Below are 23,725 nucleotides of genomic sequence, written 5' to 3'. Positions count from 1 at the left end.
TTAGAGCAGGGGAGGAGGGTGGACGATGAGGCAGCAGCGTCAGCTTAGTTGGCGCTTGATAAAATTATGAAATATTTCCACTGGAAGGAGAGCCTTCATTAAAAACTAGGTAGGAGAGGGAAATGGCAACCCACTCCAGTGTTCTTGCCTGGAGAATCCCAGGGACGGGGGAGCCTGGTGGGCTGCCGTCTATGGGGTCGCACAGAGTCGGACACGACTGAAGCGACTTAGCAGCAGCAGCAGCAGCAGCAGCAGCAGCAGCAGGACAACTCTCTTATTTTACAGACGAGGAAACCGAGGTCAGAGCGGAGCAGATGTGCACAAGCTACGTTTCCACTGCAAGTCTGATGGTGCTTAGATTGAAAGTTAGATCTCTACTGAGCTCCTTGTTTTCCTCCAACATCCGTTGTGTGTGTGTGTTTGTGCACGCGCGCGTGTTTTCTGGAGACTGTTTCCCCAACCACGCTCCCCACCCGCCATCCTCGCCTAGGCTGCCCTCAATCCCTCAGGGCATTTTAGGGTCCCAGTGCTGCGGCTGGGAGGTCAGGCTCCCGCCGGATCTGCTGCGGGACTCTCCTGGCGCTGTGTGGATCCCCGTCCCCTTCCCCCAATGTGCACTCCGCTAGGCCTTCGCCCCGCGCGTTTGTCAATGAACGTGGCGCCGCCGCCTGGGCCCCGCCCTCCATTCTCTCCCATTGCCCAGGTATCCGCTAATCAGGCGGAGCCCGCCGGTTGCTCAGCCAATGGGGTGGTGTCTCGGGTCAGAGCCGGCTGCCACTGCTCTGATTGGTTTGATGAAGCGTGATTGGCAGATTAGCCCCCGCCCCGCCCCCGCCCGGAGGGAGGCTGAGCCCCGGGCGGCGCTGTCCACACGCAGCGGGTCCTGAAAGCGGCTCCGGGGCGGCGCGGTGGCGCACTCTGCGCGCGGAGCAGGCGGAGGGCTAGCGCCGAAGGCGGAGGTGGTGGCAGCAGCGCTGGCAGTCAAAGCCGACAGAGGCTGCGTCTCAGCACCGGCAGTCCCGGCGGCTTTGGTCTAGGGAACCTCTCGGTCTCTTCTCTGTCCCTCGCTCTACGCCTGGGGTAGGCGCGGCGGCCGTCCCGGAAGAGGCAACTGAAAGACGTTCGAACCAGACCACCCCCCCACCCCACCCCCGAGAGAAAGCGGCGGAAGCTCGAAGAGTTGGTGGGTGCGAGACAAATACTCCGACGAGGACGAGACTGTTGCTGTTGTCCCCATTCGTGGTCCCGGCGATGAGGGAGCAGCCGGGCCCGCGGGAACTTTGAAAGCGTTGGGTCCCAGGGTGTGAGGGCTGCAGGCTCCCGGGGACTCCGGAGTCTTGGCCCCAGCGTCAGTGGCGTAAGCGTTTCAGAACCCGCCCGGACCCCAGCGCCGCCAGAGAGGAAGTTCTTTGCAACTTCGTCCGAGACGTCGGAGAGCCGAGAGGAGAGAAGCTGAAGCGGCACGTCCGAGCCCAGAGACTCAACGCAGCAGAGAGAGAAAGGATCCGGTGAAGACAGAGGGATCGAGAAGAGACTCCAGAGGCAGCGAAGCCGCGGAACCAGCCTGGCCGCCCGCGGGCCTCGCTGCGCCCCGAGTGAAGTCAAGGGCTGTGTGTCCCACAGGCCTCCTTAGAGCCGCTCCTACCGGCGGCCGGGCGGGGGGGCTCCAGGCGGTCCCGGAGGCGGGCCCCTGAACTATGCCCCCGAAGCTGCGGGTGCTTTAGCCGTAGCTATCCCGGGCCGGGTGCGGAGCCGCCGCCTGAGCCAGCCCGGGAGGGAAGCCACCGGGAGTTGGGTGAACAGCTCCGGGCCGGACTGCACTAGCGCCGTTTCCCGCCTCTAGGCGCAGCTCTCGGCGATCTCCGGCAGAGCGGTTCTGAGAGAGGCTCCGAAGCTCCAGCAGTGTTTTCTGAACCCAGCTCGCACAGTTCCCGGCCTGGCGGCGCGGCTCCGTAGCCTCGCTGGGCAGCCCCTTGGCGCCGGGAGGCGGCAGCGTGGGCCGGCCTGCAGTCTGGAGCGCCCCGATGGAAATACACTGTAAGCACGACCCGTTTGCATCCATGCATAGTAAGTAGGCGGCGAGCTCGCTTCTCTCACTCTCCCGCCGGGATGGGGTTGGTGGTTCCAGACCGCGGGGCAGGTACTAAGGATGGGAGGACCCAGGACTTCTGTGGCCGCCCTGTCAAGTTTGTAAAGTGCGAGGCTCCCAGGCAGGGGATGTGGAGCAAACCGCGTGGTCGACCCGGCCAGGAGCACCTGGCACCGGGAATCCCGCCTCCAGCAACCGGTAGTGTACGCAGCCAGTTGCATCTTTTCCGGGGCTCAGGCAGCAACATCGCAGTGTGCCGGGAGAATCGGGACTCGGACCTGGAGAGAGCTTTGGGCCGGGCCAGTTGGAGGGCATGAAGTTGTAGGGAGAGGTCACTCTGAGTCTCAGCGCCCCGCACCCTACACCCGATGGCGCCTTTTTCACCCATAGGGCTGAGCAAGACTGGGGCTTGGAGGGAAAGTGGGGCCCCAGCAGTGCCTCTGGGCTTGTATGTCTGGAGGAAGAGGTTGCGAGCTAAGCGAGAACACCAGGTCCAGCGCTCCAAAGGCATTCTGGAGGTGAGGAGTGGGATTTGAAAAATCAACGAAGTAGCGGACCCTGAGCTGAGCTTCTGCTTAGAAGCCGCCAGTTCATGCAGAGACCCTTAAAGACACTATCAAGTCCTTCTGTGCAGGACGCTTGCCTCATGATGGCTTCTCCCCTTAAAAACAAAAAAACAAAACAAAACAAAATAGAAGAAGAAGCCAATTAGTCACCATTCAGGCGCCCTCGTCTTCTGAAAGACACCGCGTGTGTAGGAGACCGGGAAGGGTCATTTTGGGCGCAGGCGAGGCCAGCCGCTGCCTGACCCGTCGGGATCTGCAGTTCACCCATTAGCACAGCCTCCTGTGAGATGAGCGCTCCTCTCACGGTGAGTTAACGCCGGATTAGATTCGGAAATTTCGAGGAAGTTCCAAGTGGAACGAATCGTATTTTCCTTCAGAGCTGCTGTGGAGCTGGGAGCAAGACGCCAGGCTTCGGCAGCATTCAGCCGGGTGCCCAGCTCCGGCCCCAACGGGCCGCCGGTCAGGGAGTTGCTTCCGCGCCGGGAGCCTTCAGACAGCGCCGGATCCTGCTTACCTAGCCTTAGGTCCCCTATTTAACAAAGGCAGCCGAGACCCGGCTGGAGAGAAGGCGAGCTTCCCGGTGAAGATGTCCGTTCCTGCCCCGGAGGCCGAATGGCCTGATAGGCAGGGAAATGCTGATCTAGGCTGTGGGGACTGGCTACGGGCAAGTCAGTTTCTCTTTGTGTCCAATTTCCCGAGTCCGAGGTCATCCACCAAAGCCGCGGGGAGATTTTCGAAGAGAAGCCGCTAGCTAGGATCCCAGCCTAAATAACTCCTCACCGCTTGGGGCCTTTGCCAAAACGGTTTCCAGTCCGTGGTGACCCCAGCGCCCCCAGCAGCCGTCTCCTGTACAGACTTAGCCGGGCTCTGGGGAAGCTCTGATCTCGCAGACTGAGCCAGGAAAGCAAAGGAGTTTCTGTCAATACTCTGAGATGTGACCAAGCCTTTAGCTCGGTCAAGGAGCGATTTGAGGACAAAATGGGGAGGGCTGCTCTTGCGCTTCTGTCGTTGCCTGTGGGAATCTACTCTTCCCTTCTGCACAGAGCCTGGCTGCCCAGAGGTTGTGCCCAGGCGTTCGGACAGATGGCATCAAGACCTGGTGGTCTCAAGGCCGTGCATGGGGGTGAAGAAGGTAGCTTCTTCTAGGTGTGGGTTAGCCAACCACTAATGCCCCTCTCTATCCCTCCTCCTCCGGGCTCTCATCTGCCCATTCCTTCGGAAGTGCTCCCTCCTCCCATTTTCAATTTTCCCTGCAGCACGGTGGGGGCTGGGCCCCAGCCCGCATAGCTTCCAGAGCTGTCTTCTCTGAAAGTGCCCTTGATCCTGATTTCCAAAGCTATTTGTTTCCATAACATAGGCTCCACTTTCGAGCCCCAGTTTTTTTTTTAGTTTGAGTGGAGGGGTGCGTAGTAGATCCTGAGAGGTTGCCTGGTAAGTAGGGGCTCAGACCTACTTGTCTTTCTTCCTGACTCTGGTCAGTTTCTTACCACCCCAACTCCTTTCCCCTCTCGCCCACTGAAGCTGGCTGGCTTCCGTGGATAGCTGGTATAGGGGGAGGGGCAGGCACTGCCAGGGTGTGGGCTTCTGAGTTTTTTTGTCCCCACCCCCAGCTATGGTTACCAGTTACAAAGCACTTTTATAGCCAGTCTCCTAACCAACTGTCTTCTAAACTTTCAGCTACATCCATTTTACAGAGAACGATACTGAGGTCAGAGAGACAAAAGGACTGACAGGAAATTCCCAGGGACAGTGCTGGAGGCAGTCTTTTGAGGATTCACGAAAGGGGAAGAGAGGGACTCAGATTCCAGAGAGTAGGCAGTGGCCACCTGGATGGCTACACATAATTGCAAGGCACTGTCTGTCTAATTTAACTATGTCTGTATCCATGGCCCTACTGTCCATGTGTGCCAGCACCTATCAGTTCGAGAGTCCAGTAAGATTTCATTCCTGCCCTTTCCTGTGTTCCTGTTTGCATGTTTGTGTGTCCCCTTAATTATCTTCTCTGATATTAATAGGAGGAATTTCAATGACCCTGTGGATCCTGGAGTTCAATCTACCATTGAGTCAGCACAGACCCTTTCCCCAAGACCCTATGCCCAGACATGGTCATTGTGGGTGTGGACAGGGGGGACCCTGGTGGGTAGCATGTTCTTATCAAGGCCTGAGGAGCATCTGTGGAGGCCAGCCCCTTCCAGACCAGAGCCACAAAAGTCCCAAGGGCATCTGGTATTCATCCCTTCCCCCCTGCCCTCCCCTCCTCCAAACCCTGCTCTATGTGCCCTGTGGGGGCGGGGCTGTGATTCTCTTGTATCTGCGTGTCAGTTTCTTGGTCTTTGCCTTGATTTATTGCATCTGTCTCTGTGTCAGTGTCTCTCTGAAAATTCTACTTGGTCCTGAAAAGTGTAGCTGAGTCTGTGTCTCCCCCCAGCACCTCCCATGTGATGAACCCTCACTGTACTCCAGTGTGTTGGAAGTAGAGACTGGGACTTGGCTTCTCTGAGGAAGTGCAGGGTGGGAGCTGGGGTCCCAGAAAACAAAGGTCCCCCCTCCACAGATGTCTTTTTCTTCCAAATACCCCCTTGTTGGGCTTCCTCCATTTTTCTCTTCTCTCATCTTGCCTCCCACTGTATACACTACATTCACCTTCCCCCCACCCCCTCTTTGCCCCATTCCAGCCAATCCATCCCTTTTTCTCCTTCTCCTAACCTGAGCTTCCCTTCCAGGCACTCTCCTTCCTGTCTCATCTCATCGAGTCTCTGATCTTTGTACACTTGCCCTCACACCACTTTTTCTGGTTTCTTTCTCCATCCTCTTGCCTCCCTTCTCTCGGGTTTCTGATTTTGCTTCTTTCCAATCTTGGAGTAAATGAGAGACATTGCCTACTCAGATGACACTTTTAATTTACCAACCCACCCCCCTTGACATGTTCTCTCAGAGGCAGAGAGGGCCTAGAGTTTTTGGGAGCCTTTCCAGGAAGTTGAGGGATGCAGGGGGTCTCCAGGTTATCCTGGGTCTGGTGTCGGCTGTGGATACAAGGATCAGAATCTACAAGAGCATTTGTAGCCTGACCTTTGTGGTTAAAACTAGAGGGTGTGGGGACTTGCTATCACCTAGACTGTCTCATCCTTGGGTTTTTCCCCATAATACAAATGGTCTCCAAAGATCACAAATGTCCTGCAGGACTGTTTTCGGAATTTAAATCCTCCAAAGATTGCTACCATGTTTTGGGCAGAAAATTTAAATTGCCAGTAGTATAGGGAACAAGCCATTGCAGATGCCCCCGGTGCCTGGACTAATAGATTGTCTCAAAAGTGTGCTAGGTGCTTTTAGCTTTCTTTTTGTCCTCTCAGTTTTTAATTTACTTGCTTCTTAAATCCAGCCTGTTATTGAAAGATCCATACAACCCTTTTTTATTAGGTGCTCCCAACCCCAGAACAAAGCTTTCTTAAGACCCTTGACCAAGGGTGGCTGTAGTCTTTCTGTTTTAGGTGAACTATGCAGTTGTGTTCCTAACTGTAAAATTCTGTTCAGGATGGTTTTCCTTTTTCTGATGTCTGGAGTGTTTTAGAACAATCTAAACTGATTAAAGCTCATTTTGAAAATCAGAGAGAAATTCAGCTTAGAACTCGAATTAAGTACTGTTATCTATAAAAAAATTTTCCCCCCCATGAAATCAGCCTGAGTTTGAAAATTTGGGGAAATGTTCAATTTGGACTCTCATGGGAAAATTCAGTGAATTGCTTTGGCAGTTTTTAGGAAATAGGTTATGTTATGGGTAGTTTTGTCCTCTATTTCAGATATTGTTCATGAACCTGGATAGTAGTTCAGTGGGGAATAGCTGAGATGAGGTGGCTATTTTATGTATTGGAGTATATTTGTGTGTGTGTGTGTGTGTGTGTGTGTGTGTGTGTGTGTGACCTCTGAGATGCCCTGGCTTCCCTGGTACAACCCAGTCCCTGCAAAGTCCCAGGTTAGGAGATTTCCTCTTCTTGGTCTCCGAGCTGTCAGCAGCATTGGAAATTCTTGGACTTGGCTTCTGTCTTTTGACAGTCCTCAATGATGTCAGTTAGTGGCTGATTAACAGCTACAAGGTCGATGATGTTGCTACACTGGATCACTCTGTGTTTACTGGTTTGGCTCTTCATTTACTTGGATCTCTGTTTCCATCCAGATGAACCTTGATGTTTTTACAAGAATGGAGCTTATTGGGTGGAGGAGATACTTTCCCAGACTCTTTTTACTTAAAGTCCATCCCAGAACCCTTGTACAATCTGGGACTCAGAAGCCTCCTCCGGCTTCTTTATTTTCCCTGAACCACCATAAAGCTGCTTGTCAATTGCAAAACACTCCAAAAATTCCAGGGAAACTCCTTTATAACAAATTCTGATACAGTGGAGTGAAATGTGATCCTTTGACCTATTTCTTTTGTGTGCTCTGAGAGGGTACAGTGGTCAAGTCTGCATGTCAGCCTCACTTTATTTTTTTGCCATCTTGATTGAGGTATGAGCCTCACCTTCTTAAAGAAAGGATTTTTATCAAGGCAGTGGTTTGGGTTTGTCTGGGCAATCTGCAGATACTATTAAAAAAATTTTTTTTTTTAATCCTTAGCTCTTGAATCAGATTGCTGATTTAAAAAACATTCCCCTGTCCCCGAGATCTAGGTTTATTAAAGCAATCCTTTTCACTTTTAGAGATATCTGTTAAAAGGGAAAGAGTTTTATTAAAAAAAAATCTCTTTACATTTTATGTATTTTTAAATGTATTTTCTCCCTAGGATCTATCTTAGACCTCTGCATCGTGTATAATAATAAGTTCTGTCCCAAGTACAGATTGAGGTCTTCATATATTCCATTGTTTAAAAAAATTACAAAGAAAATGCTAGCAACTAAACGAAACACAGTATGAGGATGCTTACCATCATAGCCCAGTTGACTGGCTGAAGAAGGACAAAGGCTAAGGTTAATTTCAAAAAGCAATCTGAGGTGTTCATGTAGCCTGTGTGATCAGACCCCAGGCTCAAGATAGCCAGCCCGCTGCCATTTCTGATCAGAGGGACTGTGGGTCCTCAAAGCGGCACTTCTTTTCCTTCATGACTGGTTCTAACCACCCTTTCCCTTGCCTTTTATTTCTGATCTGTTTCAGGACATGGAGGAGTGAATCAGCTTGGGGGGGTTTTTGTGAATGGACGGCCACTCCCGGATGTAGTCCGCCAAAGGATAGTGGAACTTGCTCATCAAGGCGTCAGGCCCTGTGACATCTCCAGGCAGCTTCGAGTCAGCCATGGTTGTGTCAGCAAAATTCTTGGCAGGTAAAGGCAGGAGCTTCAGGCTTCCCTTGATTTTTCAAATAATAACCTAAAACATGACCCAGCAGCTGTCCAATGTGGTAGTGTCATAGTGAGAATCATGGTGGCACTTCTTCCACATGCACAGTACTTTGGACTTTGCAGAGCCCTTTTGAGGCCATTCAATTCAAAGTAACCCCAGGAAACCTTTGTTGCAGAATGGATTGTCTCAGTTAGAAGGGGTAACATGTTTTCTGAAAGCCTGGTGAATTATTCCTAAGAACCCAGGAATAAGAGGTTCTTGGGAATTCCCCTATCTATATTTGGTGCCTGAGCAGGGCTGGGTGGAAAATCCACAAGTTATAAAATCACATAACCAGACTTCAATGTTTCATTTTAATGTTTTCAAAAAGCACATTCCATTTTTAAAAGTCAGCTGTCATTTTCAGTTCTGGGTTATCATCTAGCTTATTATTTTGGGCTGCAGTGTTTTCCTTCTATATGTTTTGTTTCCTTCATAGTGGCAGGCATCCTAAATATATATGAAATTTAGAGAGGAAACAAACAAACAAACAAACACCAACTCTCAAATTAGACAGTTGAAAGTTGCCACTTGACCCTGCAATTTGCTGCAAGAAGAATACCAACAATGCCAATTCTCCCAAAGGGCTCTGTAGCCTCTTAACACACCTGTTTATTTTCTTGGGTGAGATGGTCCAAGAAAGCTTGTTTTGAGATGAGGAGACAAATTGTAGAGGGCAAAATGAGTGACTCAGATGCTTCCAGCCAATCAGCACTCAGGCTGGGAAGAGGCCTTAAGAATTCTGAGACCGTCTGCATCTCGCTGCACCCCAAAACCAAAGCGGCAAGTATGTTTCCAGGCAAGTGAAGTTGTTATAGGTCTGCCCTGGCAGTCAGGAACATTCTTGGGTTTAGCTGTCAGTACTCTCTCAGGATTTCTCTTGCAGGTCAGAAAACAGGCTTTGGCCTGTAGCTTGTGTTATAGTTTGAGAACAGATGGCTGAGTGGAAAATAAATATTTTGAAGTATGTCAGTGCCATTGTGACTTTCTGCTTACTCTTTCCCACCTGCTGGAATTTAAGACATTCTCTCAGATGGAGGGAATAACAGTTTTTAAACTTGAGAAGACTTGCTGGAGGCCAAGAGAAGTTTCAGGGCCAGGGGGTCTGGCAGCACCTTTAGAGACCATATCCCCCTGTTTATTCCTCATGCTCCCAACCATACCAGTTCATCCCAGCCATGGAGGCTGTGCGCATGGTATTCTTGTTAGAAAGTGATTTTAGGCAACAGGATGAGAACGAAAAAGGAAAGGAAAAAAAAAAAAACAACTAGAGGAGAGGGAGATAGAGAAAAGAGAAAGAAAAGAAACAGAAAAGAAAGGGATTGATTCAAAAAGAGAGAAATAGAAAGAGAAATAAAGAAGATAGAAAGAGAAAGGAGAACGATATCTCAGAGCATTTCAGCATCAGACTTGGAGGGCCGAGGGATCTTCGTTGTCTTCCTGGGAAGCCTTCTCATTGTATGGAGGTGGAGAGAGAGAAAAAGGAGGCCCTTTCTTTGTTTTTGCTGAGATGTCTTTGCTGAGCCGACATTTTGCTTGCTATTTGGAATCTTCTCAGAGCAAGATGCTGAGCCCTTCTCAGAGGGAACATCCAGATGCCGGGTCCTCATGTTCTGGTGCCCAGGAGCCCTCCACATCTTCCTTGGGGGACTAAAGGACACAGGGACCCTCCCAGGCCCAGCCAGCAGCCTCCCGCGGCCCGGAATAGATTTGTCACTAGGTAGAGTGGCACTCGGAAGTTATGCGCCGCTCCGGTGCCTGGCCGTTTAAGTTGTCAACAATAAATTGGAATTTCATAGCTCATTATTTTCATAACTAAGAACCACAGTGGACAAAATGTCACTCTAATTAGAACTGCCTTTTAAGAAACAAGTTCAGCCCTAAAACAGGGTGACTGGGAATTTCTGAACTGGGCTTGTTCCATCCACTGATTTTTTTTTTTTTTTTAATTTTTCGGTCACTGAAGAATTTGATGGGCACACACGGGGTGACAGATTATGGAGAGCGTGTGGTGTGTGGTGGCCGTGGTTTTCAGAGGCTGCGTGGCGAGGCAGGCAGGGTCCCTGGGGCAGTCCGAGTCATCTCAGGAAGGTGGCGGTCTGCCAGGAGTGTGGCATTCAGTCCACAGAGCTCAAGGCTCTGGAGGGGCTCAGAGGGAGAGCCCAGTGGCATGTGAGACCCATTTACATCCATCCAGAAAGCTGGGCTGTTGTCTTCTTTCACTGAAGCCTGGCTGGGAGGTTCATGCCATTTGGAATTGGGTGGTATGTTACATAGTAATAAACACTCAGAGGATTTTAATCCACAACACATGCTCTTTCTGTTTTGCAAAGCTTTTTCTTAACCACTCTGCATTTCTGTCTTCATGATGGCACTGCAAGGCAGGCCAGGCAAACATCCTCCCCTTATTATACAAATGGGATAACTGAGGTCCAGAGAGGCTAAGTGAGTTGATCGGGGTCACACTGTGAATTAGTATCAGAGCCACTGACTGGCATCTGTACCTCTTGACTCTCAAACTAATGCTCCTTGCACCAAACCACACTGTGGGTTAGTGGCTATTGTTCGTCTTGTCGTGTATAAGTCCTGCGTGGCTGTTTTGCTGAGGTGAAAGGGTGGTTATTGAGATGAAAGGGTAGTCAGATCCTCACTTGACACAGTTGCCAGTTGGGGTTTTCTGGAGTGTCAGGGCTGGCTTCTAAGTGCCTGGACTATGCGTCAGACAAAAGGAAGACCTCCTGTGTCAGGATCATAGACTTGTACGGTTGGCAGTGCTCAAATGGGATGGAGAGAGAGTCCTGGGCACTGCCACCCCCAGCCATGCAAGTGGGGCGAGTACTGGGGGTGGTGAGGGCTACATCCTGCCACCCTCTCAGAGTTTCTGCATGGATTTTGCAGTCCCATTGGGCTAACATATTTTGAGCACGGGGTGTTCTATGTGTCAGAACCCCCATCCCAAGACAGTGCGTGTCCTAACAGACCCTCTGTGAGTATAGATGGAGTGAATAAGAGACATGCACACGAAAATGGCTGGTAAACAGTAGAGCTGTCTGTAATTTCAAGGGATCTTTATTATTAGTACTAATGTCAATTAATTTTTATAACTAAAGCAGCAGCTTGTTCTAGTGAGAAGAGCACTGGATTCAGAGTCAGGTTTGAAAGCCTGGGACTGTTTCTAAGTTCCAAAAGGGGGTTAGGCAAGGATTTAATCTTCTGATCATCGGTTTTCCCTTTGATTACATAAAATCTTGCTGGCCTCTCAGGACTGTGAGAATCAAGATAATTCGAGGAAGACTCTGTAAACTTTAAGGCACTGCGCCTGAATAATGAGATGCTGTGTTGTAGTAACAGATAATTTTCTGTTGTAAAATTGAAAGGATCTGCTGAATCTGCCAAGATTGCTGTATGCTGTGATTTAGATACTTTTTAGACTTCTGGCAAAAAAAAATTTTTTCTTGGATATTTCTAAAAACCTGTTTGTGACTAATAGACTTTTATCAATTATAGAAAGAGGGAGCATAGACTGAGTTTTGCTTTATGGTCCACAAATTTGTACATGACAGTCTTCTCAATGGAAAATAAAATTTGTGCATCCATATCACTGTTCCCAAATGGTTTCTTCTGTTTCTAGGATATTCGCTAACTTGGCCCTAACCAGACTTACCCAAGCTGAGAATTTCAGCATCTCTTTCAATGGAACCACTCATTGTCCTGTGTTATCTTTCCTACCCATCATAGACCCACCTTTGCTTATTGTAAACTCGTTAGGTTTAAATTTTTTCAGTCATCTCTAAAATGTCTTTTTTATTAAAAAATTTTTTTCCCAAATACAAGATAATCTCCTTTTCAAGAGGAAGTCAAAAATTCCTCTGTAAATGTTGAGAGAGACATCCAGTGAAGGCTTAGATTCAGAAAAGAAATCAAGTAATTTTTTTCCCCTGAAATGATCTTTCATGGCTCTCTTCTCCCTGGTTTCGGTTTTACTGTAAAACCCTGACATCCTATTTGCGTTAACGAGGAAGAGCTGATAGCATGGAAATGTCCTTAGAAACAGCGATTTACCTCAGAGGAGGTCCCTGGAAGAGCTGCAGTGACTTGTGGTTGGTTGGTTTTTTTTTTGATTGCTTGCGTTTTGACTTATGTGTAACTCATATTGCCAGTTAATTCTGGAATCTGACATTCTTTTAAATTTTATGCCAGGGTTATTGTTTTTCTCTTATGGAAAAAGAAGTTAAGCAGGTGAGTCTGCTAGGGAATGGGAGAGCCAACGAAAGAAAGACACAAGGCAACTTTCTGGGGAAATTTTAGCTCAGAAGGCTGGGCCACAGTCCTGGTTTGGCCCTGGGTCTTGGGTGACCCTGGGCAAGCCAGGTAACCTCTATGGGTCTGTTTTATGTCTGTAGATGGAGGCCTGTTTGTATAATCATTCACGCATTCAGCCATTCAAAACTGAATGTTGTACTTTAGAAATTAAAAATTATGTGTTTTAGAGGTGTTGTGGGGATCAAATGGGAAAACCAATTGGAAAGTTTTCTGTGAATTATCAAGTGGTAGATAAATGTGACAATTAATTAATTAAGGCTGAGCATTCTGACTAGAACTATCCAATGGAAATGTAATGTAAGCCATGTAGGAGGTTTAAAGTTTTCTAGTCATACATTAGAAAAGGAAAAAGTAACAGGTACAATTACTTTTAATTGTATACTTTATTTAATCCATATATTAAAAAGATGATCATTTCAACATATAACCAATGGAAAACACATTACTGAGATTTTGACTTTATTTTTGTACTAGTTTTTGAAAACCTGATATGTATTTGATGCTTAGAGGACATGTCAATTCAAACAGATCACTTTCCAAACGTTCAAAGGCCACATACACGGCCAGTGGCTACATATGAGATAGCACAGATCTGGGCATTTCCTGGACAGAGTAGTCCATTATTTTGTTACCAATGTCCATTTTTCTGGTTTCTCATGGCTAAACTCCTTTCTCCTTGGGTCGTAGGTATTATGAGACAGGGAGCATCAAGCCTGGGGTAATTGGAGGATCCAAACCAAAGGTCGCCACACCCAAAGTGGTGGAAAAAATCGCTGAGTATAAACGCCAAAATCCCACCATGTTTGCCTGGGAGATCAGGGACCGGCTGCTGGCGGAACGGGTGTGTGACAATGACACAGTGCCCAGCGTCAGTTCCATCAACAGGTGAGTGGCTAGTGCCTTTGGGAAGCTGAGGGTCTGGGTGGGGTGGAAATGCCAGTGGCTATGCACGTGCCTTTCCTGAAGATCTGGTCTCTCCTTTCACCAAGTCCCCACAGGCATTATCAGTCAGGAGGGATGTGCACAGGGCTGGATGGGTCTCTCTATCACTCTTCTCTCCAAAGTAGGCAGAAGTCCTAAGCCCAGGGAGAGGAGGCTATGCCAGCACCTGGCTGCTGCAAATTTTTCTGACTCCGGTGTCATTTCCATTACTCCCTCCACTACCTGTCTCTGCATGTGGAGCACTCAACAATGAAATGTCCTGTTAGGTCTTCACAAACGTTGCTTCCTTGCAAGCCAGTCCCCAAGGTTAGCACTGGCCCACCTCAGAGCTTCCCAGGTGGAAAATCTTTGCCTCCAGTTTGGGCAGAGGTTGAGACACTGAGTGTGGGGAACAGAGCCTGGACTTGCAGTTGGGAGATTTCAGCTCCCTTCAGATTTGTCAGGCCTGCCACAAACTCAGAGTGTGACCTTGACAAGGTTCTTCATCTCTCTGAGAGCCCAGGATCTGGTGGTACTGATATGGGTCTGTGATTTCCAAGAGTGACATCCAGGATGCTAAGATGTTGTGCAGTTAGGGGGTTGCCTTCTCCTCGGTTGCCCTGAATCTCACCCTTGGACAGAAAGAACCAGAGAGATGCCTTAAGTACCAGGCAGAGGATCTTCTTGGGAGGGCTTTCTTTTATCCAGTCTGGTCCAGAATACATCCAACGGAGCTTTCAGAACTGAATTCCTGAAAGAATGTTTTCTATTGTAGGAGGTGTGGTCTCAACTCCATTGAAACCCGTAGAGTCAAGGATGTAGTTGTGAGATGACAGAAATGATGGTTCTCTAAACCCCACAAAGAAAAACGAAGCCAGCAGACTGAAAACCTGAATAGTTCCCATTTCTCCAAGGTCATGCCCTGCTCTTGTCAGTGCAGAGCCTGCCTGGGCACAGGGGACCCCTGCAGCAAAATGAAGTGGTCAAACCAGACTATTTCTAAGATCCCCTCTGGTCCTGACAGTTGTTGATTCCATGATGACTCAAATGCACAGAATCACCGTGTGAATGTTCATGTTGGTATTTAGAGTCCTGCTATCTCATAAACCATTAGCCTGATTTTTTTCTCTCAGCAAACTTTACTTTGGCTCTGACATCCCCCAAGGTACCACGAAGAGCGAGAGGAATCAGACATACGATCTATCTCTTAGTTTCTGTTCTAGAGGGGCTCCTTGTCCAGGAAAGGGTTCTAGCTTTCACTGAGGGGTCTGGACAGCCTGACAATAGGCACAAAATTGCTGGAGAGGGAGCAATTATTGTGGTGGGTTTGCCGTGCCATATGGTGCTAAGTCGCTTCAGTCACTGTCTGACTTTTTGGGACCCTGTGGATGGACTGTGGCCTGCCAGGATCCTCTGTCCTTGGGATTCTTCAGACAAGAATACTGGAGTAGGTTTTTAGGGGGCTTGTGGGGGAATAACTCCAGTTCTTTCTGGAGGGGGTCTGTATGCTTTTAGAGTCCCCTACTTCCAGCTCTTGGAAAGTTTTCCATGACACAAGGCAACGTGACTTTTCCCCCTTACCTGTGCCTTCAAAAACCTTAACATGGAGTGAGGCGTGAGCTGCTCAGAGTGGTGAAGGAGCAGAGCAGTTTCCATAAAACTGGTGGTCAGGCTCTGGGGACCCAGAGACTTTTCAATCTAGGTTACACAGGTGGTTTCAAAGATAACTCAGGTGGCCCGTGGAGGTCATAAACTCCAGTGCCGACGTGGAGCCAGGTGGGTGGTGCCATGGGGGCAGTGGCTCAGGTATAAGGCAGCCAGAAAGGTTGGGTCTGTACAAACTAGGAACTCAAGCTGTATTGAAGGGGTAGTTGTCTCTCGGTTCCAACTGAAAGCCGCTGGGCATGTGGGCCCGGTGGTAGCCCGATTTTTTCCGTTCTTAAAGAGAATCCAAAAAAAAAAAGAAGAGAATCCAGAAACTAGCCCTTGTTTGCGTGTGTGTGTGTGTGTGTGTGTGTGTGTGTGTATGAAATCTCTATACCTTTAAACAGTGGCAACTAATGTCAATGAGAAAATGCCTTTGCAGGACAAGCACAAATCATTTGCTGGCCCTAGCTTCTATCTTCTGTCATCCTGGAAGGAAAACTGTTTTTTGAATGTCCTTGAGAAAAATAAAACTAGCACATCAAACCAGTGATAGTGAACTTTACAAACTACCTCTCCCCAGTTATGGTAAAGAACTAATATTCCCTTATAAAATAAGTTTATTTAAATAAAAAAGTACATTATTTGAAAGAAGCATATAAAGCAAACCGAGCACAGTGATTACAGATGTGCTGAAGGTTGTGAAGGGGGTACTTGAAGGAGTGTCCAGGGAAATCACAGCTCAGCTGGTGCTTTGTATCCCGAGTGGTGCTGTGGGGGGGCATCAGGCTGCTAGTTGCTGGGCCATGGCTAGCCTCAGGGCTCCCCGTGGTGTCCCAGCCCACATGGTGGCCCAGTGGCCCCACTGGCTGTGCCTCTAAGGGGCTTCCACATCTGTAATCTCCGACAACCTCAAGGCTTAACTCTCTTGTGACAAGTATAGAAACTAAGGCCCAGGATCTATTCACAGTGCACAGGAGCGCACAGGAACTATGACTTTGAGCTCGATGTGGGGTGGAGCCCAGGTCCCCTGATGGGAAGAAAAGGGCTGTTTCTTTCCTCCACTCCTGGGTAGGACTCTGCCAGTGCAGAACTGAGAACTGAGGAACTGTGAGGAGAGAGACAAGGAGAAGCAGTCATCCCCACTGCCTTCCCACTCCCTTCCCCAGCTTTGCAGCCTGGATGCTTTGCTGCCTGTCTGTAGGCTTCCTCTGTGATCTATAGCCTTTTCCTGTGCTTCTTTCTGGGGCTCCTCCTGGGAGCACTCTCTGGCTCCTCACCACATTCTTCAATGAGAGCTCTTTGGTGTCTTTAGCAACAGACCATGCAATGCAAATAAACTAAGGGCGGCAGGTGGGGAGGGGGGTGGCAGTCTTGTGTCTTGTGTGACTGCTTTCCCCTACCCACACCCTCACAAAGCCTGAGCCATCCCAGTACACAGTTTTATTTTCCATATAAAGATCCCACTGCACTCTAACAGATGCAGCTTCTAAGTAACTGTCTTGCAAATGTTGTGTAAGAGGTCCGTAGCTCCCTCTCCCAGCCCCTGCTTCCCTGGGAGGTAATGTCTCTCACTGCTCCACTACTTCAAACAACTAGGGAGGGAGGGGGTGGCTGGATCGGTAGCTATTCTGGGGGCCACAGTGCCTTCTCCCCGCCCACCAGAAGTGTGTGAACTCCTGCTGCCTTCTGGGGATTCTGCCTGGGAAGCTATGACTGACTGGGGTGAAGCAACACTGAACCAGTTGTGCTGGGATTGTGGGAGATTTCCTGGGACACAAACCATCATGTTTGTGTGACTTCTTAAGGACAAATACATGCTGGGATGCTCACAACCTGCAGGAAGGACGCTTGGAACCCAACCTGAGACAGTTGGAGGAGACTCTCCTAGAGCTGAGCCCAATGCCGGGGGTGAGGGGATGGATGGAGTCTTCCTTCTTTGTTTGTTCCAGTCCCATGGCTCTAAACTGAGCAGCACTCCCAGCCTAGAGGGGCAGCCCTATTTAGCTCCAGCCGTGGTTGTCCTGTGAGAATGTGGGGCCAGTATTCTGGGTGTTCTGATTTTTCAGGAGAAGCTAGAAATTCATGTATTCATGTAAAGCTCCCAACTTACCAATATTGACAACTAATTCAAATGAAAATAAATGTACTCTGCAGGCCAAACGCACCTAGTCCAGCGATGGGTGTGGCCTGGGGATGACCCTTTATAAACCCTATTCTTCAGCCTAACTTGGGCAGCAAGTTCATCCCTTTCCTCTTTCTTCTCCATGTCAGTTGCAGGCCTGCCTGTCACCTGTGGGCTCTCTGCAGCTTGGCTGCTGTCTTGAAGCTTGGACCCTTAGTTTTTGCATTCTTAGTATAGATGATGGCCCAAGATTCTTTCTGCACCTGTGCACCAATGGCAGTTTGATCAGTGCAGTAAACATGGGTATTTCTTCAGCCCTATAACTTCATTTCTTCTTTTAAGGCAACACGATTTTCTTTCAGTGGAATTTTGTATGTGGTGGTGGGGGCGGGGTGGTGGCTGGGGGTGATAGTGACAAGACTTAGCCTTTCCAAGCAGTGAGGGTGATGTTGAAATGGGACCCTTGCCAATGTCTGTAATATCTAAAGCTGCTCAGACTTGGAATCTTTGGATTCTAGATGGATTTTGAATCCAGCTAGGCTTTATGTGTTATGTAGGAAGTATTTAGTCCCTCTGCTAAAGTCCCACCTCCTTTGAATGTGGCTCAAAGAAAAGTGCCCAGGCATGGGAGCTGATTTGCCATGTGACCTTGGGCAGGTCATTTGAACACTCTGGGCTTTAGTTTCCTTATTTGTAGGAATTCTTTGATTGTTGAGCTTCCTCCCCCATTGGACCATCTCGAATGATCCTATGGCATTCAAGGTCAGGCAAAGTAAAGTAAAGGCTATACCTCTTAGTACTGACTGTCAATTAGCCCCAATTGTCTCTGGTTTAGAAAAGTCCAGAGTGTGACTCTTATGGTGATGAGTCCTGATGTTAATTTTTTGTTTTTTAAGAATCACTCTAATTCAATTACAGTGTTGTTCTTCCAACTCCCATTTCTTCTCCGTGGAAGATGATGCTCTTTGTTCTCTTTCTGGCAGCTGCTGCAGGCAGATGGGCAGAATCTCTGTCTCTGGAGATACCTTTGAAGGGTTCCCTACAGTTCAAGTCCCCCTGTAAAAGACAGCCCTGCCACAGCCTTAAAATAGGGTGTGGGGATGGCTACCTCCCCTCCCCAGCTCCCAAGGGGATCCCATGTGTTTTTAAGGCATTTGTGGAAAATATGAACCTTTTAAGGTTGAAGCTAGTCATTAATCTTTATGAAGATACCAATGAAAATAACAACAGCTAACATTTATCGAGAATTTACTATGCAGCAACCACTGGTCTAAGTACTTAATTAATTCTCATAATAACCCTATGAGGCAAGAATGATTCTTAGTCTCTTTTTTGCAGATGAAAAAATTGAGGTAGAGAGGTTAAGAAACTTGCCCAATGTCGTGCAGCTGGCAGATTGTAAAACTGGTGTTCAAACTCTAGAAGTCTGGGTCTGGGACCTGCTTACCCCACTGCAGCTGCTGCTCAATGATTTATAACAACTGATTATGTTTTACCAACAATTTATAACTATTTTTAAAGAAAAATAAGGAAAATATAATTTTCTTTGCTTATGTACAAATTTAATGGAAAACAATGCTTTCAAAATTAGGACCTTATGCTGGACTTCAATGGGAAATAGTTGCAATATATTTTACTATATGTTTGTATATATATAAATCAAAATATAGATAAATATAGTTAAATCTTGCATCTCCATATATATTCACACATCTAGTGATATATATATAGACACAGACACATGTATACACAGAGAAGGTGACATACACAGACATCCCCAAATTAGGTCAGGTGCTAGCTTAATTCCTGTAGAGTCTAAAAAACTGCCTCACTCCTAGGTCTTTGTTAACACATTCCCTGTTTGCTTAGTCAAAATAAGTGGTTTGAATATTGGAGAAAACAAATAAGCAAACACTGTGAGGATATTTGAGGCAAAACATTGCTGACTCAACAGAAAACAGCAAAAGGCCCTCTGCAGAGCTCAGGTGGCCTGGGCTTCAGAGATCCCGTGGCTGGGCTGTGGTGTGAACAGAAACATCCATTCCAGGCTGTCAGCTGAGGATGCTGAGTGCCTTGCATGCCCAGCATTGAGCTGTGCGATCACAGAGAGCAGGGGCCAAGGCCTGATGAATTTTAGAAGAGGCATCTGCCATTTTTCTTCTCCCTTTCCTGGTGCACAAGCTGGAGACCAGTGCAGCCTGAAACAAACTTCCATAAAGAATGTTCTGAAATGTGAAAAAGTTTCTTATATAAAGCTGAGTGAACAGAGCAGGACATAGAATTGTACACATGGTTTAATCCTGATTTAATTAAGAAAAAAATGGATATTTCCAAATGCACATAGGAAGGCGAGCATAAAGGAAATACACCAAAATGTGGTCTTAGATGTCTTCCTTATACTTGTCCAAATAGTCTACCATGAGCACAAAGGACTTTTATAATTAGGAAGCACTCTAGTAAATGTTCTTTAAAAGGTCACAGTTGGAGGCTGGGATAGAACTTTTCTAAAGAAGCTGCACATTTTATTACCATCCACCCTTCTCCTAAATGCCAGGGGAGGAATCTTCTTGCAGACCCCAAGTAACTTCTGGCCTGGCCCTGGTCAGCCGCTCCCTAGTGGCTCAGTTGGTAAAGAATCTGCCTGCAATCCAGGGACGAGGGTTCGATCCCTGGCTCAGGAAGATCCCCTGGAGAACCCACTCTAGTATTCTTGTCTGGAGAATCCCAGGCAAGTCAATCCCTGACTCCTTTGCAACCCCATGGACTGTAGCCTGCCAGCTTCCTCTGTCCATGAAATTTTCCAGGCAAGAATAGTGGAGCAGGTTGCCATTTCCTCCTCCAGGGTATCTTTCCAACCCAGGGATCGAACCTGCTTCTCCTGTGTCTCCTGCACTGAACAGAGGAGCCTGGTGGGCTACAGTCCATGGGATTGCCAAGGGTCAGACATGACTGTGCAACTAACTCACTTTCACTTCACTTTGTTCAGCTGCTTTACAATGCATTGGGTTCAGGGGTCTCATGAAGGCCTCACGTGTTGTCCCAGCTGGAAATTTACTAAAAGCCCAAGGTTCTGCTGAAGGGCATCAGAGCTGCCCGGTAGCAAAGGGAAGGTGCCGCTGCTATTGATCATTTTATACACTGGGCTTTATGATAAGATTTTTTTTCTAAAAAGGATGGATTAAAGTAAGCAAAGAGTGGTCTGTTCCAATTCCCTCATTGTATTGAGGCCCCCACAGTGGAATGGACTTGCCCAGGATTATAATCAAGTTTATCTTAGAACTAGAGCGAGGTCTCTGGGAAGACCATGCAGGACAACCCTGGCTCCAGCTCTGTAGAGCCTTTCCACTGTTTTGTGTAATTCAGTCTTCCTCTTAGCCAAGCCAAGCCAGAGTCAAAGTGGCAGCACTTTAACCCTTTCCAGTTTTGTAGCAACATTCACACTGCTCCCCTCACCCCCTTGATAATTTCTGATGTGTGTGTGTGTGTGCTCAGTAGCTCAGTCATATCTGACTCTTTTGTGATCCCATAGACTGTAGCCTGCCAGCCTCCTCTGTCCATGGAATTTTCCAGGCAAGAATAGTGGAGCAGGTTGCCATTTCCTCCTCTAGAGCATCTTCCCAACACAGGGATTGAACCTGCGTCTCCTGTGTCTCCTGCATCGGCAGACAGATTCTTAACCACTGTGCCACCTGGCAGGGATGTTATTCTTCCTGTGGCTTTCTAAGGGAGAGAAACCAAAATGTGAGAGCTGCCAGGGGACAGGGAGGTCACCAGGTTCAGTGGCTTTATTCCACAAATGGAAGGTTGAGGTCCAGGGAAGGGAAGAAATTTTCTAACTTGCTCAGTGAGTTCCTGATGGAGCTGAAGCTGCTCCAAGAATAGGATGACTATTGTAATATTAACACACCAATCTCTTCCTACAGAAGAGGCAGTTGAGGCCCAAAGAAGGGTGCCAGTTACCCAAAGACACCCAGGGAGGTAGGGGTCGAGCTAGAACTAACCTATAATTTTTCCAAACCCCCAGTTCCAGACCTGGATTTATAATCTGTCCCCACTTCCACGACCCAACTTGATATGGGTTTCTGGCATTGCTACTTGAGATCTCTTCTCCACTGTGATGGTAAATAGCATTTTTTTGTTTTTCTCAATTGTTCACAGGATCATCCGGACAAAAGTACAGCAGCCACCCAACCAGCCGGTCCCAGCTTCCAGTCACAGCATAGGTAAGAAGAACTTTTAAAAAAAAATTTAAAAATCTAATGGGCTCCAAGTACTCAAAAGAACTTTTAATCATTCTTATGGACAGATAATTCTGCATAAAACACTTCGGCACACGTACTAATGCGCCTTCTTTGTCATTCTCCAAGGGCTGAACCTGGTAAATGAATTTTATAAATACTGCTAAAAGGTTTTGAATTTTACTGATTATTATGATAAATAGCTTTCACCATGAGACAGAAAATTGAAATCTAAGCCAAAAAAAAAAAAATCCACTAATGGGGGTCTATAGAATGTCAGATAATTAAAGTAATAAATCAAGAAAGGGATACTTATTCATAACATTTTCTGCATCATTAGTCAGTAAGTAGTTTTGAATGTGTTTTTTTCTTCTACCAACCAGCCCTTCAACAATTCTTTGTGCACTTGCAGTCTTGAGTGAAGATGTGGCAAAACTTCCTAAACTTTCTTTCTCTCTCTCTTTTGCTTCGATCTCGTTGCTCCATGAACTGTCAAGGGCTGCCACTGGGGTTTCTGACACTCATGGGTGAAGTCTGACAGTGACCAAGGAGGGGAGTTATATTTCCTATTACTCAGGAATTCAGAAGTTTCCCTTGCTTTCCCTTCCCTGCAAAGATCCTGAGATGAATGTGACGTGTTTCTACTCAAGGTGGATTATTTCTCCACCTGGGATAAGGGAAACACCTCTGGTTAGCTGGGAGAAAGCGTGAAGATCTCTGATTGCTTATGGTTGCCTCTTTGCATCAAAGTAAGACAGAATTCCTCCTTTACATAAAATAATTCTTCATTTAGTAATCCATCCAAAAAGCATTGGCTAAGTCCCTGCTATGCAACCTGTTGTGGAGACTAACATTATAAAGGGGGTAGGACAAAATCCCCCGTTCTCAAGGGCTTCTTGGTCTAGTGGGGACTATCACAAAGAGCCCAGGTTTTGACAGATGTTTTCAGACTTCCCTGGTGGCTCTGTGGTAGAATCCGCCTGCCAATGCAGGAGACGCGAGTTTGATCCCTGAGTTGAGAAGAGCTCTCTCTGCACCGCCGCTCCCCCCTCCCCAAAGGAAAAGGCTTCTGGCTCCAGTATTCTTGCCTGGGAAATCCCACGGACAGAGGAGCCTGATGGGCTACAGTCCATGGGATCACAAAGGGTCAGACATGACTTAGCGACTAAACAACAACAACAATTACAAAGAGAAGTTTGCAAATACTGAGATCAGGCTCAAGAAGAAAGTACAGGGTGCTGTGGGAACAGAAGAGAGGGATGGACCAGCTGTGCTGAGCTGGAGTGAAGAGGATTGAGGGAAGTTTCTGGGGAAATATCTGTGTCTGAGATTTCATTTGCAGCTTTAACTATTTCAGGTCCTATAGCAATGACTACTAAGGGTAACTGATAATATTCTTTCAATTGGGTTAGAGGAATAATTCCACTTGACAGTCAGTGGAATGCCTAATCTCAGAAATTTGTATAAAAACCATATCTTATGTGTGTGCCGCCCCTAATAGTTTATAAACTTATCAAAGAGTGAGGAAATGGAAGCTTTAGAGAGATGAAATAACTAGCCCTCGGTCACATGGCCAGTAAGTGGAGAAGCCAGAATTGGAACCTGGGTCTTTTGAGCTAAGTGTGATCACAAAATATTGGAACAAATGTCATCAGCTCTGTTAGCAACATGGTGAACCTTGGTTACAAGCGGTTGTTGTTGTTTAAAGAATCAAATGACTTGTGATCTTCTTTCTTCCTCTGTTCTTTGCACCTTAACACAAAAAAGGTTGTGAGATTTGCATAAATCTATTTTGAGGCGCTTCTTCTGGTGAAGGAAAAGAGAAGTTAACGATTTCTACTTCTGTGTCTCCTAAGGAAGATCTAAAATCAAACTCAACTATGAGAAGAAAGCTCTGTTCCCCTTAGGTCTGGAGGGGCAAAAGCTGGATGTGCTCCAAGGAAAGCAACAAACAGCTTCTCAACGGATCACCTCCATCTCCAGTCCTTTCTTACGCTTTAGAGTCAAAAGCAGCTCCACCTGCCTCCAGCTAGTTACAGCCAAAGGAAATGTGCCTGAGATCGGTCTACAGGTTTTAATGAACCGAGAAAGAATTCCCACAGCCCAGAAATGGAAATTCAGCTGTACGGCTTGAGAGGCCCTTGATGACCGAAGGGTCTCCCTCTTAGATTCTGGGGCCAGGAGTTAATGTGAAACTTGCTGAAACCTCCCCTCCCCCATTCTTATTCTTAGGAACTTAAATATTAATACCTCAGTCACAGTAAATCATCGACCCACGTTTTGGGGCGGAAGAAATCTAGACTTTAAACCAGATGACCCAAGGCTGAGCCCTGGTGCTACTGCTTATTAGTGAGATGACCTTGAGCCAATCACTTTGCCGTATGGAGGCTCAGTTTCCTCACTTGATAAATGAGAATGAATAATAGCATTCAGTTATTGCAAGCATCAAACGA

General features: G+C 47.4%; 1 protein-coding gene across 1 annotated transcript in view; it reads left to right on the top strand.

Annotated features, from left to right (window-relative positions):
• The first annotated feature begins 2,109 nt into the window (after positions 1-2,109).
• The window catches only part of PAX5 (paired box 5), a 178,871-nt gene continuing 157,255 nt past the window's right edge, over positions 2,110-23,725 (top strand). The window contains exons 1-6 of the mRNA XM_027550213.1: positions 2,110-2,392; positions 2,480-2,607; positions 2,981-3,323; positions 7,798-7,963; positions 13,032-13,229; positions 21,193-21,257. Coding sequence (XP_027406014.1) covers positions 2,110-2,392; positions 2,480-2,607; positions 2,981-3,323; positions 7,798-7,963; positions 13,032-13,229; positions 21,193-21,257 — 1,183 coding nt within the window. The remainder of the gene's footprint in view (positions 2,393-2,479; positions 2,608-2,980; positions 3,324-7,797; positions 7,964-13,031; positions 13,230-21,192; positions 21,258-23,725) is intronic.

Source organism: Bos indicus x Bos taurus, chromosome 8 (genome assembly GCF_003369695.1).
Source record: "Bos indicus x Bos taurus breed Angus x Brahman F1 hybrid chromosome 8, Bos_hybrid_MaternalHap_v2.0, whole genome shotgun sequence".
NCBI lineage: Eukaryota > Metazoa > Chordata > Mammalia > Artiodactyla > Bovidae > Bos > Bos indicus x Bos taurus.
This window is presented reverse-complemented; position numbering and strand designations above follow the sequence as displayed.